Consider the following 24,484-nt stretch of genomic DNA (forward strand, 5'->3'; position numbering starts at 1 on the left):
ATTTTTTGCAATTTTTCTGTAAGTCTAAAATTATTTCAAACTAAAAAGCTAAAAAACCCAACCAACAGAAAAACAACTATAAGCAAAATAGGAAGGAAAAGGTTCTTCCTCAACGTGATTAAAGGCATGTACAAAAACTGTTAATATCAAACTTAAGGATGAATGCTTTCTCTCTAAAATATAAAACAAGGCAAGAATGTTTGCACTAACCACATTTTACAGCATTGTATTGGAGGTCGTAGCAAGTGCAATAAGGGAGGAATGGGATAAAAGGAATACAGATTGGAAAGGAAGAAATAAAACTATTTTTGTCAGATAAGATTACATAAATAGAAAATCCCAAAGGATTTATCTAGAAGCTATTAAATTAGTAAGTAAATTTAGCAAGGTCACAGGATGAAAGGTTATATATAATTATAAATTCTATTGCTATACTAGCAAAAACAATTAGAAAATTAAAAATTTTTAATTCCATTTACAACACATCCCCAAATAGGAAATATTTTAAAGTAAACTGAATATAATTTGTGCAAGACCTTTATGCTGAAAACCATAAAATGCTGAGAGAAATTAAAGGAGACCTAAATAAATGGAAAACATACCATGTTTCTGGATTGGAAGATTTGCTACTGTTAAGAGGCAATTCTCCCCAAATTGTTCCATAGATTCAATGTAATCTTATTTAAATTCCCAACATATTTTTTTTTACAATCTGACTGTAAAATTTATATGGAAATGCAAAGGACCTGGAAGAGCCCCAAAATTCGGGAAATACAAACAAAGTTAGAGTACTTGCACTATCTCAATTCAAGACTTACTATAAAGCGATAATAATCAAAACAGTAAGCTACTGGCATAAGATGGACCTATATAGGTTAATGGAACAGAACAGGGTTCAGAAATAAACCAACTAACATATGGTCAATTAATTCCCAACAAGAGGTGCCAACATAATTCAGTGGGGGAAAGGAGAATATTTCCAACAAATGGTGCTGAAACAATAAGTCCCCTACATACGAACCTTCAAGTTGTGAACTTTCAAGGACGCGAACCTGCGTTCGCATGTCCAATCACGTAAGTTAGTTCACGTGTCTCATGTACATTGTCATGTGCGTGCATCCTCTACAAGTGGTGTGCTTTTGTGTACTTTACTGTATGGTACTGTTTATTACCAGTGTAGACTCATAGTCTTATTTTATACTCTGGGTTATAATCCAGCACTATCATTATTTTGTTCTTCAAACTGTTTCACCTTTGGCCATTGGGAGCTCCTGCAAATTAGCTTCTGTCATTTGACATGCCCCATCCTTTTTTTGAGCACTTCCTGTACTATCTGGCACGACAGTGTTTGTGGCTCATCTTGTATTTTCCCTGCCTTGGCTCTAGAACGAACCACTTCTCCAAACAGCCTTGGTTCCTCTTATTGGAGAGTGGTTCAGAAACTAAGATCTGGGTGCTAGATATGCTTATTGCTATCGAAGTGTCATTCCTTCTAGGCTCTCTTTTTTTTTTTATTAATTAATTTATTTATTTATGGCTGCGTTGGGTCTTGTTGCTGTGCACGGGCTTTCTCTAGTTGCGGCGAGCGGGGGCTACTCTTCATTGAGATGCGCAGGCTTCTCATTACAGTGGCTTCTCTTGTTGCGAAGCACGGGCTCTAGGAACGCAGGCGTCCGTAGTTGTGGCTCGCGAGCTCTAGAGCGCAGGCTCAGTAGTTGCAGCACGTGGGCTTAGTTGCTCCGTGGCATGTGGGATCTTCCCGGACCCGGGCTCATACCCGTGTCCCCTGCATTGGCAGGTGGATTCTTAACCACTGCGCCACCAGGGAAGTCCCTAGGCTCTCTCTTGCTAAAAGTTTTGTGTTTTTTTTTAAAATTATTTATTTATTTATTTATTTTTATTTATGGCTGTGTTGGGTCTTCGTTTCTGTGCGAGGGCTTTCTCCAGTTGCGGCAAGTGGGGGCCACTCTTCATTGCGGTGCGCGGGCCTCTCACTATCGCGGCCTCTCTTGTTGCGGAGCACAGGCTCCAGACGCGCAGGCTCAGTAATTGTGGCTCACGGGCCTTGTTGCTCCGTGGCATGTGGGATCTTCCCAGACCAGGGCTCGAACCCGTGTCCCCTGCATTGGCAGGCAGATTCTCAACCACTGCGCCACCAGGGAAGCCCTTGCTAAAAGTTTTTATCTTGAATGGGGTTGAATTTTTTCATATCTTTTAGTCTGTTGAACTGATCAGATTTTTTTCCTTTTTTGTAGTATAGTGAATTACATTGATTATTTTCAAACATTAAACCAATCTTGATTCCTAGAATAACCCCCCTTTATTATGATATATTTATTATCCCTTTTATGTATTGCTGGATTTATTTTAAGGATCTTTACATTATGCTTGTGAAGAATATCTTTAGTTTTCTTTTCTTTGAAGTGTTTTTACCTGGTTTTAGTGGAAGGGTAAGACTGGCACCATGAAAATGAGTTCTTTCTGTTTGCTGAAAGAGTTTGTGCAGGCTTGGTGTTGTTTCTTCCTTAAATATTTGATAGAATTTACTATTGAATCCATCTTAGCCTAGAGTTTTCTTTGTGGCAAGATATTTAAATTACAAATTCAGTTTCTTTTGTAGATGTAAGACTATGGCTCTGTTTCATTTATTCCTGGGCCAGAGAGTGATAGGTGATTGTGATTGGCCCGGCCTGTCACACATCCATCCTTGTGGCCAATGGACTGGAAAGTTTGTTATCAGAAGAAAGAGAATGTGGCATATACAGGGCTCCAGGGAAGTTATCAGCCAACTTAGTCACTTCAGTTTGGGTTTACTACACTCTCTTCTGTACTCTAAGCCATAGACGTAGAAATAGTATAGTTAAGCAAAATCCTTTTTTCTAGTGATAGTTATTGAAGTGGACTTTTACTTTAATATTTCATTCCTCCCTCCATCCCCTACCAATGAATTACGAACTATTTATGGGTCTATAAGGCCCTACATGACCAACATACTACCTATTTTATCTCTTTCCATCCCTTCATCTGTATCACTCTCTCCCTCTACTTATTAGGTACCAGCCTGACTGGTTTTTATTCATTTCCTTTCCCAAAGATATCAAGGCTTTTCCTTTCTTGCTTCTTTGTTCTTATATTTTGTTTTATCTGCCTAAAATACTCTTCTCTTAGCTTTTCATATACCTTATTCCTTGACATCTTTATGGTCTAAGCTCACTTGTCACCTCTTCAAAGAGGCCTTTTCTAACTATCTTGTCTGAAATAGACTCTCCCTTATTATTATTTAACAAAGTACTTTTTTTGTTTCCTTCATAGCATTTATGAGAATCTGTAATAATTTGTTATTTTTGTTTATTTTTTTAATTATGTGACTCTTCTTAGGCTTCATGAGGGTAGGGCCTAGTTCGTCTAGTTCTTGGCAGTGTGTTGGGTCCCCAGTTCCTGTTATATCATAAACACTTAATATTTACTTGTTTGAATAAATGGATGTAGGTAGAAGATGTATTAATTTTGGTTTCATATACATATGTGTATATACATGTGTGCCCCAATGTAGAAAATCTGTTTCATTCATATACTTATTCCTCAAATATTTATTGAATACATACTATGTACAAGGTATTGGTTCCAGTGCTATGTATATATGAAATCTGATTTTGAGAACTGAAGGGGATATTATTGATGTGATTTTTTTTGCTTTGCAAGATGAATTCTCCATGAAATACCTTTTAAAAATCAAATTTTTGTGTGGTATATAATAAAAGCCTGGCAAGTATCTCTCTTATTTACAGATGAGGAAACAAGATTCAGAGAGGACAAGATCTCATAACTATTTAATAGTATAGCTCTTACTAAACCCACATTTCCTAACCTATTTCCATATTTGTGCCACATCACACTGCCTTCTCTGTGATTTACTTCTTTAAATCTTTATTTTTTCTTGTATTAGGGAGCCAGCATGGTGTAATGCTAATGAGAATTGAAAGACCAGTGACTTTTCACTTCTCTGAAAAGCAAGTGACTGGGCCTTTCTCTGTATTTTCCATCTTTAAAATGGGATAGTAGCTGTTCCCTTATGTTAGATGATTTTGAGGAAGAATGACTTAAGATTTAAGGCATTTTTACAAAATTAAAAGCACTCTAAAAATCTAAAGAATTTGTTTCATATAACTTTTCAAATATGGGACTGTTGTACAAAGCAAATTACACTTAAACAGGATCAGTTACATTATTTAGTTGAGAATTTGTTTTGTTTTCAATGCATTAACTGTTTAGCAGATATGATTGAGTTATCTGAGATGGCACACATATTTGTATTATAATTGTACACTTCAGTATAAATATGTCCATGAATGAGTAAAGAATATTCTCAGGTGGAGACTTACCTGCTGACAACTTTTCTTATGTCTTAGGCTATGTTTAGACTTGATTTTTTTGAATTTTTAAATTCACCAGCCTTGTCATTTGGGTGCTCCAATGTTGTGGTTGCAGAAATATTTTAGGTAGGCATTTTTAAAACATTAAAAATCGTTTCACTTTTTGTTTGTTTCATGATTTTAGTTAAATTTCCCTGAGGTCACATGGCTAGTAAAAGCTGAGATTTAAACCTACGTCCTCTGTTTGTGTTGTTTCTGCTATACTGCACTGCCTCTCCAAGATGATTTTTACGGTATCTACTTCACAGAGTTGCTGAGCTAATGCATGTAAAAAGGCTTTGTAAACTGTGAGGCATTTCTGTATAAGGCAGAACGTAACGGGGGTTATAAGAGTAAGAAAAGAAAATACTGAAGGAGGAAACCTTTTGTATGCACTGTCAGTTTACCTTTCTTAAATAAAAACTTTTGATGCCAGAATAGTCTTGATGAAATGCATTTCTAATGTATTAACAGACCATGACCATATTTGAAAAATATGAGATATATGATCACCGTAATTTAGTGACCTTTTGATGGAGTGGTTTTCTCCCAAAAGTTTTTGGTATACATAGTTTATGTATATTATTTAATAAATACCATACAAGTCAATTAAATAATGGTCAGATTATAACATCTGTGAATGGAACAATATAGCAGACTCTTGGCGTTCAAGATTAACGTTAGCTTTCTTAACTATTTATGAACCCTAAAGTTCACGATATATGATTTTGTTGAAATACAGACTTGAATGTTACGGAGCTGGTGTTGAGGAAGTCACTTAATGAGTACATCTGACCTTTCTGGGCAACATTTACACTTCAGCCTAACTTACAACTTCACATTTGCTGCTTATTGTTATTTACTTGGTAGCTACTATGAAATGATTTATATACACACATATACTTTGTTTCTTTGTGAAACATTACTCCAAGGAGAAAACACAATTATAAAGGAAAAGGTAAAGTGATCCTAAGAAAGCAGTGATCTTACATAAGTTTTTGGAAGAAACTATATGTAGTAGTAGTAGCCATAAACTTGGGAATCTACAAAGATCTTTGAGATATATCCCTTATATGAGGAGTCATTTGTGTAATGGAGTGTTGAGTTTTTAGCCTGTGAGAACCGGTAGCATTTATTTCATTATGTATCTGTCATTCCACTCATGGGGTATTTTAAAATTACATATCAAAGCTCCATTGTTTCAGGTGGTACAGTTGTCTGCCATATTGAAATAGATGACAAAGCAAATTAACATTACCCTGAGCAGCATTTTTTTAATTTTTATATCCATGTGGTAAATGTCTAGTTTAACAAAGCAGAATGTTCTTGTTAGGAGCTTTTATACAGAACTCTTTTTCACTTGGAGCTATAGTGAAATCAAATTCACCTTCAGTTGGTCTGTGGCTTTGTTAAACAGTAAAACTTGAGTTGGAGGTGCTCTGCAATAGTGAGGAATTTTCTCTGCCCAGATGTGTTTGTATAATATAACATTTATATCCTCCTTGTCCTCTGTGGAAATTTATAAGGATTATTTCAGTGTTAACTCTGATTGATATTTTATTGATCCAACAAGTGTCTCATTTACTTACTTATTCATTCATTTATCAAGCATTTAATGAATGTCTTCTGTGTGCTAGATACTGTACTAGACTCTAGGGAATTTAAGATAAATTAGACTCAGTCTCTACCCTTTGGGAACTCATTCTAGTTAGAGAAATAATAAACATATAATTAGGATATCCTGTGAAATATTATATTTTTAAAAGTATCTCATATACTTTAAAAAATATTATTTTTCTTTAAAGATTTTTTTTTGATGTGGACTATTTTTAAAGTCGTTATTGAATTTGTTAAAATACTGCTTCTGTCTTATGTTTTGGTTTTTTGGCCACGAGGCCTGTGGGATCTTAGCTCCCTGACCAGGGATCAAACCCACACCCCCTGCATTGGAAGGTGAAGTCTTAACCACTGGACCGCCAGGGAAGTCCCCAAAATATTATATTTTTTAAAATATATGAGATAACATATGTGAAAAACTTCGTAAGCTTTACAAATTTAAAATATTTTTCCTCCAGTGCATAGTATGATGTCTGATATATCTTAAATGCTTGTTATAATCTTGAAGGAATTGATGAAGAGCAAGGAGCTATGAAAACACATTATAGTATAAAGAAGTATTAGTTCTGCCCGATGTATAGATAGAATGGGAAAGGCTTCCCAAAGGATATGACTTCTGAACTGGACTTTGAAATGAAAGCAATTTATGTTGAAAATCAGGAAAGGGGATGCAGAAAAAGAGAGACTGTGAGGCATGAAAGTGCCTTGATCTACATCAGCCATGTATCTGTAGGCTTATACAATTTACACAATACTTTTGTTTACCCTATCGCTTTTGAGCCTTATGACAACTCCATGAGCTGAGTTCATATAGTCAAGTGCTTGAGCCTTGACTAATAAAACTCAGGTTGTAAGGTGTAAGAGAAAGCAACTAGCCATTTTATTCTTTATAGTTTCATGGATGTCATGATTGCTGATACTATTGAATTTCTGTGATTATATTTATGAGAGAATTGTTTTCTGAGTTATAAGTATGTGAGAGAGAAAAACATATACATACAATGAAAAGTATATTTCCATTTTTATTTACATAAGCAGATTAGTTTATATTGATATACAAGTTAATTTTTTAGAGGTTTCAGAAACAAATTAGAAAATGCTTCCTTAATATTTCATATTCTTTATAATTCAGGTAGGTTTTTAGGATTTCAATCCTTATATACCATTTATCTGAAGAACAACAAATGGAAACTGTGATTCCTCACATTTTCTCTTAGGCTTTTTGTTTCTGCTGTAGTTAAACAAGTTTGTTGACGTTAAAAAAATATATTTTTTTTGCACAAAAATGTTTATTAAAATACTTTCAGGGGGAAAAAGAGAAACAAAAACTGTCTCCCCATTTAAACTTGACTTCCTATTGTATATTGTTTGTAATCAAGACAGTGTGGTATTGGTGAAAGAACAGACAGATAGATCAGTGAAACAGAATAGAGAGCCCAGAAATAGACACACAAATATAGTCAAATGATCTTTGACAGAAGAGCAAAGGCAAGTCTGTGGAGGAAGGATAGTCTTTTGAACAAGTGGTGTTAGAACAACTGGGCATCCACATGCAAAAAAATGAATATAGACACTGACCTTATATATCTTTCCCCAAAATAACTCAAAACAGATCATAGACCTAAATATAAAATACAAAACTTATAGAAGTTTTATAACATAGGAGAAAATCTAGGTAACATTGGGCTTGGCAGTGAGTTTTTAGATACAATGCCAAAAACACCATCCATGAAAGAAAAAGTTGATAAGATCGACTTCATTAAAATGAAAAACCTCTGCTCTTCCAAAGACACTATCAAGAGAATGAAAGGACAGCTACAGACTGGAAAAAAATATTTGCAAAACACATATCTGAGAAAGGACTATTATCCAAAATATACAAAGAACTCTTAAAACTCAACAGTTAAAAAGTGGGCAGAAGGTCTGACAGACACTTCATCTGAGAAGGTATGCAGCTGGCAAAGAACCATATTAAAAGTGCTCAACATCATATGTCATTAGGGAATTGCAAATTAAAACAACTGGATACCACCATGTACCTATTAGAATGGCTAAAATCCAAAACATTGACACCACCAAATGCTAGCAAGGATGTGGAGCAACAGGAATTCTCATTGCTGGTGGGAATATAAAGTGATACAGCCACTTTGGAAGCCAGTTTGGCAGTTTTTCTTAAAAAGCTAAATAGTCTTACCATATGATCTAGCAGTCACAGTCCTAGGTATTTACCTAAACAAATTGAAAATATGTCTAAATAAAAACCTGCACATGAATGTTTATAGCGGCTTTACTCATAATTGGCAGAAGTTGGAAGCAACCAAGATGTCCTTCAATAAGTGAATGGATAAGCAACCTGTAGGTACATCCATTCAATGGAATATTATTCAGTGATACAAGAAACAAGCTATCAAGCCCCCAAAAGATATGGAGGAACCTTAAATGTATAAAAGAAGCCAGTCTGGAAAGACTTCATACTGTATAATTCCAACTACATGACATTCAGGAAAGGTCAGAGCTGTAGACAGTAGAAAGATCAGCTGTTGTCAGGGGTTCGGGGGGGAAGAGGAGGAAGAATGAATAAGTGGAGAATAGGGGATATTTAGGGCTGTGAAACTACTTTGTATGTTACTGTAATGGTGGATATATGACATTATGCATTTGTAAAACCCATAGACCTGTACAGCTGCAAAGAGTAAACCCTAATGTAAACTATGAACTTTAGTTAATAATGTATCAATATTGGTTCATCAGTTGTAACCCATGTACCACACTAAAGATGTTAATAATAGTTGGGGGAAAATGGGTATATGCGCTCCCTGTACTTCTTGCTGAATATTTCTGCAAACCTAAAACTGTTCTAAAAAGTCTACTGATGTTTTTAAAATACAAAATGTGACTTTCTGATTTCACTGTTAATAATTTAGCTTTTATCTTTCTCTTTTTTCTCTCCCTGACTGAACTGGGCAGAGTCTGTCAGGTGCTTAACTTTTTTGTCTCTAGGTAACTTCATGGGATTATAAAACAAAATTTGTCTGCTAAATAAACCATGAAAAAAGCAAGTAGAGATACTCCTTGGTCTACCCAGACAAGAAACAAATATGCCACAATATCAGTGTTAATGGAAGAGTGGTTACAAATGATTTCTACATTCATCTTTGTTTTTCGGTATTTTCCAAATGTTATCTGTAAAATAACACTTTGTTAGCGCTTAAACAGCTTTTTGTATCCTACTGCAGCTTAACTGTATTGTTAACATGTCTTAGAAGATATTATATAGAAATGAATAAGACACAGGTCTCTCTGGTTAACTGTAAGTGAAAGACTGCATCACCACAGTGCTTGATGTAAATTATCTCATTGGTTGGTGACAACCTCATCAGATTTTTTTGCAGTTTGCAAAGGGATCAGTTTTAAAATTTTATTTGTTATGCACTTGCTTGTTTGTTTTCTTACTTGCTTACTTGTTTATTATTTACTTATTCACCTACTCTTTTAAAAGAAGATTCTAATTAGTTGTTACCTAAGTGGTTTTCCCAAGTTCTTACATTTTGTTGGTTAAAACTACTTTAAAATATGTGCTTGAAATTTGTGTCATTTGCTGTTTGTGTATTTAGGGAAATGAGTTATTTTTTAAACAGAGAATTATTATCTAAATGTGGCTTTAGTGATTCCTTGGTACAATAATTGGTGATGAAATTTAGCTCATTGTTTTCAGCTAGTTTAAATTGGTCTTGAAAGAAACAGAAACTTGTTGCTTAATATAGACTCTAGATGACTCTTTGGAATGCCTCTGGGCTATTATGAAGTACTTGTTTAAGAAGGATAATTCCACTTGATTATATATTATATACCCCAAAGGAAAGTAATTTTAAATTCAATTTTTACTGGATTATGCTGTCTTTATGGAGCCACTTTGTTGCTGAATTGTATCCACACTATCCAGGATGCTTTTAATGAATGGAGTTTATTCAGCTAATAGGTGATACAGTCAACATTCAGAAAGCCACATAGTCTGGCTCTTAATCCCTCCACCGTCTTTGTAATTTTTGAAATTCTTAATCATAGCATTTATATAAGATATTTATGACATTTTTAAAGTTCATCTTTGTTCCCTAATTCATGCAGTAACTTAGATTTCCTGGTCCACTACTTTATAATAAAACCTCAATTTATTAATTTATAGAATGAACTTAGAAATCCTTTTGGAAAGAGGTAGTTGGAAAAAATATACAAGTATTTGAGTCCCTACTGTGTTCCATGCACTGTACCAAATGGATACAGATGTCTGGGAGTTTGTTTTCCTACTTTCTGCTATAAAGCTGCCCCTTTACCAAATTTAGCTACCTGTAAATTCCTCCCTAAAATGGATTTTTGGTGGGTTTCTTTTTCCAGTGTGTGATGCATAAAGGCAAATATTTTACAGATCAAAGGTGCATTGGTGTCTTTATTCAGGTTCCTTTTTTTTTTTTAAACAAGTGAGGGGTCATTTATTTATTTTTGGCTGCATTGGGTCATTGTTGCTGTGCACGGGCTTTCTCTAGTTGCGGCAAGCGGGGGCTACTCTTCATTGCGGTGCGCAGGCTTCTCATTGTGGTGGCTTCTCTTGTTGCGGAGCACGGGCTCTAGCTGCGCGGGCTTCAGTAGTTGTGGCACACGGGCTCAGTAGTTGTGGCACACGGGCTTAGTTGCTCCGCGGCATGTGAGATCTTCCCGGACCAGGGATCGAACCCATGTCCCCTGCATTGGCAGGCGGATTCTTAACCACTGCGCCACAGGGAAGTCCCTATTCAGATTCTTGAATTCTAAAGTGTGGCAAGCTGAGATTTGATTTTGTTTTTCAAAAAAGGAAGGAACTTTAAGATATAAATAATTACTACTTATAGGCATTAGAACTATATTTGCCTATCCTGTCTCAACAAGTTGGTTGTAATTCTTAAGTTTTGAATAGACAATGGTGACAACTTGGAGCTATCTAAACTAAAGAAGAAGTTCTATTTATTTGTGCTGTCATTAAAACTGTTCTGACTTTAATAATCAAGTATCTCTGTGGAAGAAATAGATTTAAGCCAACAAATAAAAGTAAGATGAAAACTGTATGTGTGGATTAATTAATTTCAGAGTCCAGAATTTTCTCCAGACGCTTTCAGAAGTCTGGGTGCTCTTTTTACATAAATGGTTGGAAAAGTAATCTATCTGTAAAATGTAGAAAAATTAAGTGCAAGTTTTAAATGTGCATTTAATAATTCCAGAATTCAAATTTTCTTTTTATTTGCAGCTCAGATCGTCTAATAGAAGAGACAATAAGGTAGGAAAAATGTTTTGTTTTTGTTTGTTTGCATATAAATGAACAGATAAAGTTAATTCTATAACTAGAGTTAAAGTCAGTTCATCCTCCTTAAAGATGAGAATTTCATTACATGGTAATGTATTTTTACTGTGACTTTCCCTTGTAAGATACATTTGAAGCCTAAAACATTTGTTTCCAGAATTAGTAGAATTGAGCTGTTTTACCTAGGTTAATTTTTCTGATTAATTCATACTCAGTATTTTCAGCCTCTGTCTTTTTATTCTTACTTTTTAATGAAAACAGTCTTGAACATGTGATTTGTTAAATGTCTTATGTATACCATTTTTGTAGACTTGGTTTCTGTTACAGAAGTTATAGAAAATCTGTAGTAATTAGTCTTATCTGTAATAACATTAAAGTAGTTTCTTGCTTAAGGTAAGGGAAATATGTTGGTTTGAACTGCTTAATTCTCTAGGTTTGGTGAATTTTTAAGTACCTATTTTAAGACAGTAAAAAAGTAAGTTAACTAGGAACGGTCTCCGTTCTTTAAAATTCAGCAATGTCTACAGCACTGTTTTTCAGGAAAGGTAGAACGAAGTACATGGGAAAAACAACAAACATTTGTATTCTTACCATAGGCTTTGGTATTGTGTTCAAGTGTTTTACATGCTGTATGTTATTTAATCTCCTCAATAACTCATGAGATAGGCACTGATCACTAGATACTATCTCCAAAACAAAAAAGAAGTTAAGGTAAGTAATTTGCCCATGGTCACATGACTAACAAATAGTATTGAGGATTCAAATCCTCAAATCTGAGTCTCTAACTATAGAATAAGAGCTCTATCTAAACCACTACTATATTTACTACCTTATAGAAAGAGGACAAGCTTTGGAGTGTTATTTGGTTTGAAACCTGGCTGTGCTACTTAATTAGATCTCTGTCTTGGATAAGTTTCTTGGAATCTTCATTTTCTTATGTGTTTAAAAACATGGGATTGATGATAATACCTACTCTAGAAGATTGTTTTGAAAATTAAAGATAATATGAGTAAAATGCCTAATACAATGCCTGGCTGATACTAGGTAATTTGAAAATGGCAGCTGTATTATTTACACTTTTTTTTTTAACTTTTTATTTTGATTTCATTTCGGATTTCAGAAAAGTTCCAGTGGTACAAAGAATTTCCTTATACCTTTTACCTAGATTCCCCAAATGTTATCATTTTGCCACATTTGCTTTTTTGCAATTTTTTTTCTGAACTACTTGAAAATAAGTTGCAGACATGTTGCCTCTTTACCTCTAAATATTTCAGTGTTCATATCCTAAATATTTATGTTGAAATGGACTCATGGATTCTCATTTTATTAAATGGATCCTATCATTATTTAATAATCTTAATAAATTATCTTTTATAATAATACGCAGTTATCACATCTTGGAATTTTGTTTGAATTGCATGCACTGGGTCTTCCATCTGACCAACGTTTTCACAAAATTGCCTAATTATCAACTGAAATATCTCCCTTGTGACTCCTTTCCTTTCATCAGCACATAAAGTTGGGTCACATTTTGCAAAGGATTCTTTACTTAAGGTTTCCTTATAACCCTTTTTCTTTTTTTTCTTCCTTTTATTTCTTCCTTTATACCTTATCTTCTAGCACCAGGCTGCCTTAAGCTTTTCGATTCCAAGCTGGCCTTTTTAAGGGCAGGTGATATGAGTATAAAAATTTGGAGTACCTCACTCCAAAGTCACTGATATAATTATATTATATATATATATATATATATATATATAATATATATATATATATAATATATATATATAAGTCACTGATATAATTATTTTGCTAGTTAAAAAGCAAAAAACCATGTGATTAAAAGACCTTTTATTTCACTATTTCACTTTGTTTCAAAATATGATAGGTGTCACAAGTGAAATTTTATTGTATATAAAACTAGTTATGATTACTTATGGATAATATAAAATTTGTGTCAAATAATTATTTTTACATATTCTACATGTAAAATTTTACCTTTTCCTTTTAGAGCTGTATTTTTAGAATATGTACACAACTGAATATAAGCTGACACCAGTTTATTGAAAAGAACGAATATTTTTAATATTTGTAAATGTATTCTTAAGCTTTAAATGTATAACTAGTATTGTCTGTTGTTGAAAAAATAAGTGTCTGAGTTTAGTTCACAGAACAGGTGAGAATGTTGAAGTTCCAGTAAACACATCAATAATTTATCATTTTAAAAGCATTATACATTATTTGGAGCTTATGCTTTGCCTCTGCATATTTGACCCTTGAAATAACAACAGCCTAGATTCACTCAGCTTGACTCCAGATGATGGAATAAGATGGGAAAGTAAGTCTCGATATACTTTGTGTGGTACTGGAAATCATGCATATTCAACAAGATAATAACATAATGTATGATGATAATATCCGTTCTCCAAGGAACACAAAGTGCTTTGCAGAAATTATTTTTTAATTTTCCCTATCTACTTCTGAGTCAGAGTGCATAGGAGATGGTGATAGTCCCAGTTTAAGAAAACAGAGGCATATATGATTCAGAGATTGGCCTCAGATATCTCAGCCCAGGTTTGAATTGTAACTTTTTACGAGGCCATAATACCTATTTAAAAATACCTGGTAAAGTAAATCTATTATAAAACAACCACATTTTAAATGTATCATATTCTATCATAGATATACACTTAGCCTGAAAAATTATGAATAAGAACTAATGGTGCAAAGGATGTTGTTAGTTTGACTCTTATTCTTGTGATCTTTTTACTTTGTGGATCTAAAATTCAGTGTGTTATAAAGTTGACATTGCCCACCTCTTTCTGCTCTAATCTTGACTGGTTTTGCTCTAGACCTGGTGCATTCACTGTACTGGTCCTGGGATGTCCTTTCACCATTATCCTAAAATGACCTCCTTTATTGGATCACTTATTTCTAAAAAAAAAGTCTTCGACTTTCTTAGTTTATTCCCTCATTACGTTGGACCATGTTCTTTAGTAGCTTCCTCAGAAAGAATAGGAGGTAAAATTTTTGGACTTTACACGTCGAAAAAAGTCTTTATTCTACCCGTATTCTTGATTCATTGTTTAGCTAAGATATAGAATTCTAGGTTGAAAATAATTTTGAAATTTTTGAAAGCATTGTTTCCAGTGCTGCTTTTTAAGTCCAATGCCAATTAAAATTTCTGGTCCTTTGTATTTGATAAGCATTTTTTTTCCTCTGGAAGCTTTTAAGATCATCCCTTTTCCCTTATGTTTTTGTTTGTTTTTAATCTCACCATATGAGCTTGATATGCATCTTTTTTAGTCCATTGAACTAGGCATTTGGTGGGCTCTTACAGTCTGGAAACTTATCTTCAGATCTGAGAAATTTTCTTATGTTTATCGTTTTCTTCCCTCCTTCTTCTTGATCCTTTTTTTTTTTAATATACACTTTATATTTGTCAAATATACCTAAATAAAACGGGAAAAAAAAGAATTCACCTAAAACACAGCCACTAGATTGGTTAATAATTTGGTATGTATTCTTCCATATTTTTCTCTATGTCTCTCTTCATATCTATTTAAAAATAATAAAAAATATGAACATATTCATAGATACAGGCAGACACATGTGTAGTTGGTCATTTAGAAAAAGTGGAATGATATTAACCATAGCAGGTTAGTATGTGCAGTCACCTAACTTGTCCATGACTTAAATCAGTAGGTTGTGAGAGGGCCATATGGGTAAGTGTTAATCCCTGTAAAGGGAAGGGTGGTTGCTTGTAGAACACTGGTTATGGACACTGGAAATGGGGTTCCTATTCTTGACCAAGGATAACCTTGGGCAGTGGAAGTCCATAATGGTCTAGGGAGCTGCCCTACTGTAACCAACTCCTGAATGGTAGAACCACAACATGCATTTTTCCTAGTTCCTTTTTATTTTTGTAAGGCCGTGCCATGTGGCATGTGGGATCTTAGCTCCCTAACAGGGGACCGAACCTGCGCCTCCTGCAGTGGCAGTGCGGAGTCTTAACCACTGGACCGCCAGGGAAGTGTCCCCCCTTTTTTTTTAACTTATTTTTTTATTGAAGTATAGTTGCTATACAATACTATATAAGATATGCATGTACAATATAGTGATTCACAATTTTTAAAGGTTTTACTCCATTTATTAGTTATTATAAGATATTGGCTATATTCCCTGTGTTGGGCAATATATCCTTGTAGCTTATTTTATACCTAATAGTTTGTACCTCTTACTTCCCTGCCTTTTCTTGATCCTTTCTTACCTTTTCTCTGTCTTGCATTTTTTTTTTTTTTCCTACTTTCTGGAAAGTTTACTCAATTTTTCCTTCTAACGCTTCTGTTACGTTTTTATTTCCATTCTCCTTTTTGTAATTTACACGAGCTCTCTAAAGGGATAGAGCCACACACACACACACACATACGTACGTTTATGTTTGTATGTTTCATGAATGTGATATTTTATCTCTCGGAGGGCATTAAATATAATTTGATTTTAGAGTTTCATGAGCCTCCTTTATTGCCTCTGTTTCCTCAGAATCACTCTTCTGTTTGCTGGTTGGTTTGTTTGGATCTCTGCCTTTTATGTTAGAGGCTCTCCTCAAATGCCTGGTGAACCTTGGCTCTTTGTTCATGTTTAAGGGTGAGGCTCCAAATCTAGTGATTGGATGCTCATTCTGTGTGCGTGGGTGGTAGGATTTGTTGAGTGGGAGCCTTCACCGTGGGTGATCGGGAAGGGGCCTGACTGTTTTATTGGGGGCTTTAAAATGTCAGTATCTGTAGGTCTCTTCTTGGTTGGATTTTCTGCTGAACTGAGGTCAGTCACCTGCCTGCATGGTTTGGAGCAGGTAATTTAGGGGTCTGACAACTCCTTTTACAAATTACCACAAATTTTCATTCCGTCTTCCGATATACCTGATCCCTTCAATTCTTTAGATTTTCTAGGATCTGGGAAAACCTTTATAAATCATTACTTGACTCATAGTGATACTGAGGTGAATAACAGTAGGGGATTTGGTGCTAGTAATGTTATTAACATTTCTTAATCACTCAGGTGGAGTTCCTCTAATTTTCTTTTTGATTTTCTTTATTAGATGTTTATGTATTATAAAAGTACAGTGTTCTTACTATAACAATTTAAATAATTCTAAAATGTATAAAGAAAAAGTTTGTCTCCTGGTGGTGCCCCTCCATTCCTACCCCCTGAAGTAACTTGTATTAACTGACAGTTATGTATCTTTCTAATACCTTTCTCACTGTCATACAAACATACACAAAGATGTTTTGAGTGTTCCTTAAAATGAAAAAGGACTAATACTATACACATTCTGTGGCTCACTTAAATCATTCAGTATATCATAAACATCCCTCCAGGTTAATGGAAATAATTCTGACTCATTCTTTTAATAAGCAAATATTATTTTCATAGTACAGGTATACCATAATCTACTAAACCATTCCAATGTTGTTACCAGGTTTTGGGGGGAGGGGGTGGTGGTGGGGAGTATTTTTTCATTTGTCTTTCACTATTCCAAACAATGCTTATCCTTGTATATATCTCCCTACACACTTTTGTTTCTTCTTTGCCTTCTCAGATCTTGAAATTCCAGTTTTGATTCATTTGCCATTTGCTCCAAGTACTCCCTCTAGCATTTTCCTCCAGTAGCATACCTGGTCTTGGCCTGTCCAAAAATGTGTTCAGTTAGCCCTCTGATAGGTCAGGCTATTAGAGACCCTAAAGCAGGTACATACAGGTGGCAGTAGATGGCCCGGCAGTTTTCCCTCTTAGGGGCTCGTTGTCACACCAGCTTGTAGATGTCAGCTGTCTGCTTATAGGTCTCTCTGGCTGTGTGTAGCAGTCCTTTCGCAGCTGTAGGGACTGAGAGCAGTTCAGTTCATCACTGCAGCCCCTGCACATGCAGACCCTTACCTTCCACTGCCTGGGCTTCTCAGAATGCAGTGAAACCTAGGTCTTTGCCCCAGGCTTGAAGAAAAATATAGTCTTGCCTGCCATTTGGTTCTTCCCTTGATTGAGAGAGTGTAGCCCTCCCTGGCTTTCTTCCCTCGAGATCTCAAGAGAACTTGGGACCTCAGATGGACCCTCCCCGCCATGTCTGCCTTTGTCTTGTATTCTTCCATAGAGGAAATTGGGCCAGAGATAAGGTCAAGAATTTGTGCTCTACCATCTTCCCAGGATATCTTCATTTCTGTTGCTTTTCGGTTTTTTTAATGTTTCACGTATTTTCAGAATTACTGAAGAACTTCCTATTTCCTACTGCTTTTTATAATGTCAGTATCTAAAACGCTCCCCTGTGTGTTACATATCAAAATGTATACTGACCCTGCCCTCTAGGATACTAATGTCCAAGAAGATAAGACTATTGAAAGTTAATAATCCTGGCAGTGATAGCAAAAAGATATTAACTGAGATTTCTTTAAAAAGCACATCAAAGTAGTTACATGAAAGAAACTGTACTCTACAAAGTGAAAAAGTGACTTCCCTTCTTTGTCATTTGCTTAATGAATCTGTGACCTTTGTCACCTGGCTTGGAAACCAGCTTAATGTTGCATGTGTGTCCTAAAATCTACTTGGTTGGTTCTCAAATAGAGTTTTGGAACATAATTTTTTTTTTTAATAAATTTATTCATTTTATTTATTTATTTTTTGGCTGAGTTGGGTCTTCGTTGCTGCGCGTGGGCTTTCTCTAGTTGCGGTGAGCGGGGGCTACTCTTCGTTGCGGTGCGTGGGCTTCTCATTGCGGTGGCTTCTCTTGTTGCGGATCACGGGCTCTAGGCGTGCGGGCTTCAGTAGTTGCGGCACGCAAGCTCAGTAGTTGTGGCTCGCAGGCTTAGTTGCTCCGCGGCATGTGGGATCTTCCCGGACCAGGGATCGAACCCGTGTCCTCTGCATTGGCAGGCAGATTCTCAACCACTGCACCACCAGGGAAGCCCTGGAACATAATCTTTCCATAAGTTAAGGGCTGGTTGTATATAAATATTTTGTGATATGTTGCACCTTTGGTTCTATTTTTATAATTGTAATTCCCTACTTCCCTCTCAAGGGTTTTTCCTGATTAAGGATATTTTAGTACCTGGACCCTTTTAAAACCATTTTAAGAAGCTTTTGTAATGTGTGATTTTTCAGTTGTCTTATTTCATATGTTACTTTGAAGAAAAAAAAACAACCCACAGGAAACAGTCCACTGCCTTGTCCAAAAAAATATCAGAGGATAGCGTTGGGGATGAAGTGGTCATTCAGAAAAAGGACAATGGGAAGATGACTTGGGAGGTGATTTTTTTTTTTTTCCATGTTCCTGCCCAGTGCTTTTCAAAGGTGATGTGCTCACCTTAGTTTTCTGTTCACTTTTAAGGGTATGATGGATGCATGCAGGATCATCTGAAACATCAGTTTAATGAGCTTCTCTCTTCCTCCCTTGCAGCATTGCTATGGCAACAAAAGAAAATATGACTTCACAGAGAGGAATGTTGAAGTCAATTCAGAGCAAAATGAACACTTTGGCTAGTATCCTTTTTGAAAGCTTGAAATCTGGGGTTTTTTGGGGGAAAAGAATCTGTGTATGTGCTTCACCACTCTCCCCCTCTTCTGGACAGGTTGCCATCATCAGTAACAGGAGAGGCCATCAGTAATTCTGTATTATGATATGCCCTGCATTCCTGAAAGATCATACTGTTTAATGCCATATCTGAAAGATTGCACACCAGAGGGTTAATACTAGTAGATCTAGAAAAAAATTATGTGAATTTTCAAATTCACAGAATTATTTTATATTTTAAAAGCTCTTGAATCCACGTTAGAACTCCACAGTGTACACAATTTTTACCTAAACGTCATAAATTATGTGCTTTTTCTTCTTTCTTTTTTCAGTTTGGAGAATAAGTCAGTGGCACATGCTTAGAAAAGGAGGGAAGTAGACAGCCATACATGTAAATAAGTTGTCACTGCTGATGGCGTAGTTTCCTTTTGCACAAGCTAAACTCTAGGATAGATTTGCTGCTTGTTTATTGTGACCTCTGCCTTTTTAATTCTTCAGTTTCCCAATTTAAAGTAGTATTACTGATACTTCTGAGAAACCCAGCAGGGAAACTGATACGCCTGCTAAGCTAAAACATTTTGTTTACTCTGAGAAGTCAAGCCTTTTAGAGAAAAAAGTTTCCTCCCCCAATTACTAAGGGGGAAAGGACCTTTAACTTTCAAAAGTTGAGTATCTTCTGGTCCTAGATAATTTAAGGTCACTTTTAGTTTGATACCTTATTTGCCTAAGGAAAGGAATATCCTGAAGCCTGTTGGTATTTTCCAGTTTTTGGTGAATTTTGTTCTTGCTTTGTCACCCTAAGTATAAAACCACACCTCCGAAATCATTTATATTTTATATAGGGCTCTACAGTTAACAGAATACTGTTATATACATTATCTCATTTTATCACTACCATAAATTAGAATCATTCCCAAAATTATGTTTAAAAAAATCAAATAAAATGGGTGTGAGTTAGTCAGGACTCCATAGAGAGATAGTAATAGAAACCTAATTCATACTGACTTAAGGAGGAAAAGGAGGGAATTAATTTGTTCATATATCTGTAAAATTCAGGGGTAGAATTTGGCTTAAGGTATGGCTGGATGCAGGGGCTCAGATTTTATTGTCAAGAATCTGCCTTTCCTCTCTGTTCCCCTACTCCATCTCTTATTTCTGTTTTCTTGTGTGTTGGCCTCATTCTCAGGCAGATTTCTCCTCGTGCTGATAGAGAGGGCTACAAGAGTCACCTCCTACCAGTTCAAAAATTCTCATGGAAAAAGGGCGTATTTTCTGACAGCTCTGGCACATGTCCCAAGAGGACTGTGGTTGCCCTAGCTTGAGTTACCTCAAGCTATTCCTAACCCAGCCATTTGCCCAAGGGGAGGGAATATTCTCTCTGGCCAGTCATGAGTGTGTATGTTCACCTGATGGCAGAGGACAAGGTCAGCCCCACCCTGTTACATGAACTGAATTAGATTATTATAGAAGGAAGGCGGTGGTTCCCCTAAAGGTAATAAACTAGATAGAAATATGTCCACTATCGACAGGGTTTCCTAATGTCAAAAGTTTTCTTTCTTTCTCTCACGGGATTGTTGACCCTTCTTTTACCAAGCAAGAAAAGATGAAGCATTTGCTTTAAATGAGATTTGTACCTTACACTGTATAAGTTTTTGCACATTACTTCATGCTTTCTGTTCTGCATTTTAAAAATTGTTTCTGCAAATTGTCCCCTTTTTTTCATTAATTAGTTTGAAAAACACATTAATGCCTACAGTGTGTAAAGTTCTCTTCAGTAGGCACAGGAAAATTCAAGATTAGAAAAAAACATGACCTCTGCATACAGTATGTAGAGTATATAAATACACAATACAGTCCCTGCTGAGAGTCATTTATTTACAGGAAAACGCAGTGAGGATTCACCGGGAGTAGGGATCATTCCAGCTCTCTAGTAACCTAGGTGATTTTGTTGTTGCTTGTCTTGACCTTGATACAATACCTCTGTTAACAAAGAGGATGCACCTGCAGGTGTGTAGTCAGCAACCAGTGCTAGAAATGCAAAACAATGTAGGATGCAGAAGCATGTGCTTTGATTACAACATACCAACAAGTAAGATATGAAGATACTTTACAATTCTAAGTAAAATACAGTTGTGACTGCTATAAAACTCCTAAAATTGAAAATTTCCTATATTTCCTTTTTTTATGTTCCCCAAATAGGACAGCCAGAGCAGTTTAACCCACTTTCTTACGGTATCCTGCCTACTGCTGCAAAGTAAATTTAAAATTTTAAATAATTAACCAGTGCTTGACCATAGAGACACTTAGAGTTTGTTCCCACCAGTTACCTGAATCCAAGGGGGCTTATACCGTGGGGAGAAGATCACATACTCCTCAAAACCTTTCTGGCAAAACTTCCCAGTCTCCTGAGAAAAGGGGTTTAAGAAAGAGAGAGAAAGAGAAGGAAAAAAAAGAAAGACAGGAACCTCAGGATAGTGGTGGTGGTAGCTGGCTGCACCTGTACCTCCGTGCCCTGCAGGGTTCCTCTCTCCCGACCACACGGGCTCCCACCCTGATGGTAATCCCTCAGTACATGGTAGCAGGGAGACTTGAATTTGCCCTTGAGCAGTAGGGCATTTGTGTTTGCTGCAGCTCCCTCAGTGTGACTTTCTTCCCCTCTATTTCTTCTCATCATTTGTGTTTTCTGGACTCCACTGATCTCTGTTTTTGTGACTCCTGTGAGTTTTCACTAAAGAGGCTTCTTCCAAATATGACCTTAATAAAGATTTCCCAAAGATCGTTTTCCTGCTGTGAACAGCCTTATCCAGAGGGTCAACCTTAGGAAGCGGCGAGACTCACTCATCCTGGGTGGTGTTATTGGTGTCTGTACCATCCTATTGCTGCTGTATGCTTTCCATTGATGAGACATCTCCAGGGACTCTTGACAACCACCACTTTCACACCCTGATCCGGAATAAGAAAAAGTAGGAAGGAGAAGTTGACTGGCCTGATAATTAGCCTGACCGGCAGGATTAATTCAAGACTGATAGTGATGGACTCTGTGACATGGTCAGGTTGAGCTGAAGTCACAGGTTTTCTGTGCTATCTTTTCTAACACACATTTCCTTCTGTTTTTAGTTTAAAAAAAATAATAAATGTTTTCAGTTGCTTTTGTCTCCCGAAGAGGTAAGTAAACCCATCAGAAACACAGTTTCCGTGCCTCGGTGAAAGTGTTGAAGGCTGATGACAAGCCCGGTCTTACAGCTGGATTCTTCAGAAAACCAGGTTTCTCTATATCCAAAGACTGCTTTCCTTTCAGCCACCAGATGGGGGTTGTGAATAAAAATAGTTTTTGTCCTTTTATTTTACACTCATGATGAGAAATCACAAGTCATTTCTTGATAATCTGTGCTATAAATTTCTACTCTTTGTCCCCATCTCTTTTGGTATTCAAGAAAAATTACATTTTTCAAAGAATCTTTGAGATGCTCACAGACCACCTTCAACACAGTTGAGATTGTCTGAAATAGAAGACAAGTACTGCAAAAAAGCTTTTTTCTTTATTTTATTTTTTAATCGTGCACACACTGGGGTTAACTGTATTCCTGGAAAAACATCAAGAATGACAGGCTTTTTTTTTGGTCAGTCACTGTTTTTTGTTTTTTGTTAATCTCTTCCATTGGGTTAATATTTACTACTGTAAGAAAACGAAATCTCAGTTCTACCATGACAAAAAGCCAATGTCTGTCATTGCAACTGTTCTTCATCATGTCAGGATTAACACCGGCAACTGAGTGAGGGGAATGCTTGGTTTTCAGTGAGATCTCTTTAACAGGCCACATGTAAAAAGACACTGAGTGAGGGGTCATCATCAGATAATTCCATTTGTAAGCGTTCCACATTTATGAGCAAAAGTTTAAGAACCACTGTCTGATGTACCAGGAATTCTGTGTTCTGTGAAAACCTATTCATTCCAAATCTCTTAAGCTTTTTCAAACATCCAGAGAATGGCTTTATTATTGAAGGTGCATATAACAGAATCTCTATCTGCACCTGTCTTCTGTTACCACCCTGGACAGTGACAAAATTTTAAACCACCCACCAGAATTCTTTTCAAGTTTAACCATTTCTCAGTTTCTGTAGATCTTTTACTTCTCTAACTGAACTACTACAAATAGGCCAAAGACTTCCAACAGCTGTATTCCTCACCAAGAAAGAAGGCTACTCTTCACCTTTGGAATTTACTATGGTATTTATAGTATTGGCTTAAGACCGTGCTGTGGGGAATAAAAGGATATTAGCATGTAGTTCTTAACTACGTCACAGAGTGTTGATGGTGATATTCAGATGAATTTGATTACAGGCTGATGGGTAGACTAACCTCTGGTCTGGTGCAGAAACCGAGAGGTTTTTCATTCTGGTGTCAAAGTTTTATTATGTTCTGGGTATGAAGAGTGTTTGATACATTTTTTTTAACTACGGGGTTTATTTTTCTAAATATGGGTTGATTGATCAGTCAGTTGATTGGGGATGCCCTTAAAAGAAAGTTTAAGTTTTCCCAGTGTGAACCTTAAAAGATCAGAGAAATAAGTTCATTTATTAAATTCTCTGTTGGGAGAACAAAACTTCTCTCCCCTGACACTTTATTATCTTTGATTTTTCAAAGGGTCTTGATCAGTGGTTGTGCCTCAGCTAGAATTTATGGGACTTTGGTTGCTGTATAGTCGGCATTTAGAAAATCTGAAGTATCATAAATAAAGTTATTTATTTAATTATACTACCAGTCTTTTTTACTGGTCTGACTGTTTGGTGTGTTCATTAACGGGTGATGGTGTGAGACTAAAACTAGGACCCAAGCTCATCTAGCTTTTGCTGCAGCTGAGCAAACAAACACTTTTGATGGCTGGTAAGCCTTTCCATTAGGGTTGCGCTTAAATGAAGTAATAGAATTATGTTGATTATTTTCTTTATGAAAATAAAGAAACTAGTTCTTCTGAGGAAGTTGAAAAAGCGTGGTGTAGATGTTGGTGTCAGGTAGGTCTGACTAACCTCCCAGTGCTGTAGCCCATAGTGAGGTAACCCAGGGCCAAACATAGAGCGCTAGGGCTGTGCTCCTCTATCCTTTATGGTTCCTTCTTTTGCAGGAGGCCCTAGAGCAAGGATAGAAATGTGCCATTTACAAGTAGAGGCTTATTTTGGATCCCATGATAGCTGATTTGAACTCTTTCAGTTTCATGCCATTTAGCCTTTTTTTTTAAGCATCTTGGTTTTCTTAACTTTTTTGCTGTCCTTACAAACCAGTTACTAGGCTCAGGGGCCAACAGTAAATTGCTTATTAGAGCCAGACAGAGCCGGGTCCAAGGAATTTTCTATTCCTTGTCCCAAATGTTACCTCTTAGAGGAAGTTATTCTCTCTCAGCCATTGTCTTATATGATGGATCTTTCCTTTTGGGATCTTTTTAATAACCACTCAAAACTTTCCATTTCACTTTAAAAGTATGAAAAACCATGGCAACAAAAAGGGCAGAAAATTCCAAAAGGTATACTTCTGAGAGTTTGTTTTACTGTGCGCTGATAACTTTAGTTTGAAAT

The 24,484-nt window shown here is 36.0% G+C and overlaps 1 protein-coding gene across 2 annotated transcripts in view; it reads left to right on the forward strand.

The window, feature by feature from the left end:
- GOSR1 (golgi SNAP receptor complex member 1) overlaps positions 1-23,669 on the forward strand; it is a 49,148-nt gene extending 25,479 nt beyond the window's left edge. For both annotated transcript variants that reach the window (XM_068530493.1, XM_068530494.1), the window contains exons 7-9: positions 11,305-11,334; positions 18,800-18,882; positions 21,689-23,669. In XM_068530493.1, coding sequence (XP_068386594.1) covers positions 11,305-11,334; positions 18,800-18,882; positions 21,689-21,813 — 238 coding nt within the window. In that variant the 3' untranslated portion in view covers positions 21,814-23,669. The remainder of the gene's footprint in view (positions 1-11,304; positions 11,335-18,799; positions 18,883-21,688) is intronic.
- The last annotated feature ends 815 nt before the right edge of the window (positions 23,670-24,484 follow it).

Source organism: Eschrichtius robustus, chromosome 20, assembly GCF_028021215.1.
Source record: "Eschrichtius robustus isolate mEscRob2 chromosome 20, mEscRob2.pri, whole genome shotgun sequence".
NCBI classification, from domain to species: domain Eukaryota; kingdom Metazoa; phylum Chordata; class Mammalia; order Artiodactyla; family Eschrichtiidae; genus Eschrichtius; species Eschrichtius robustus.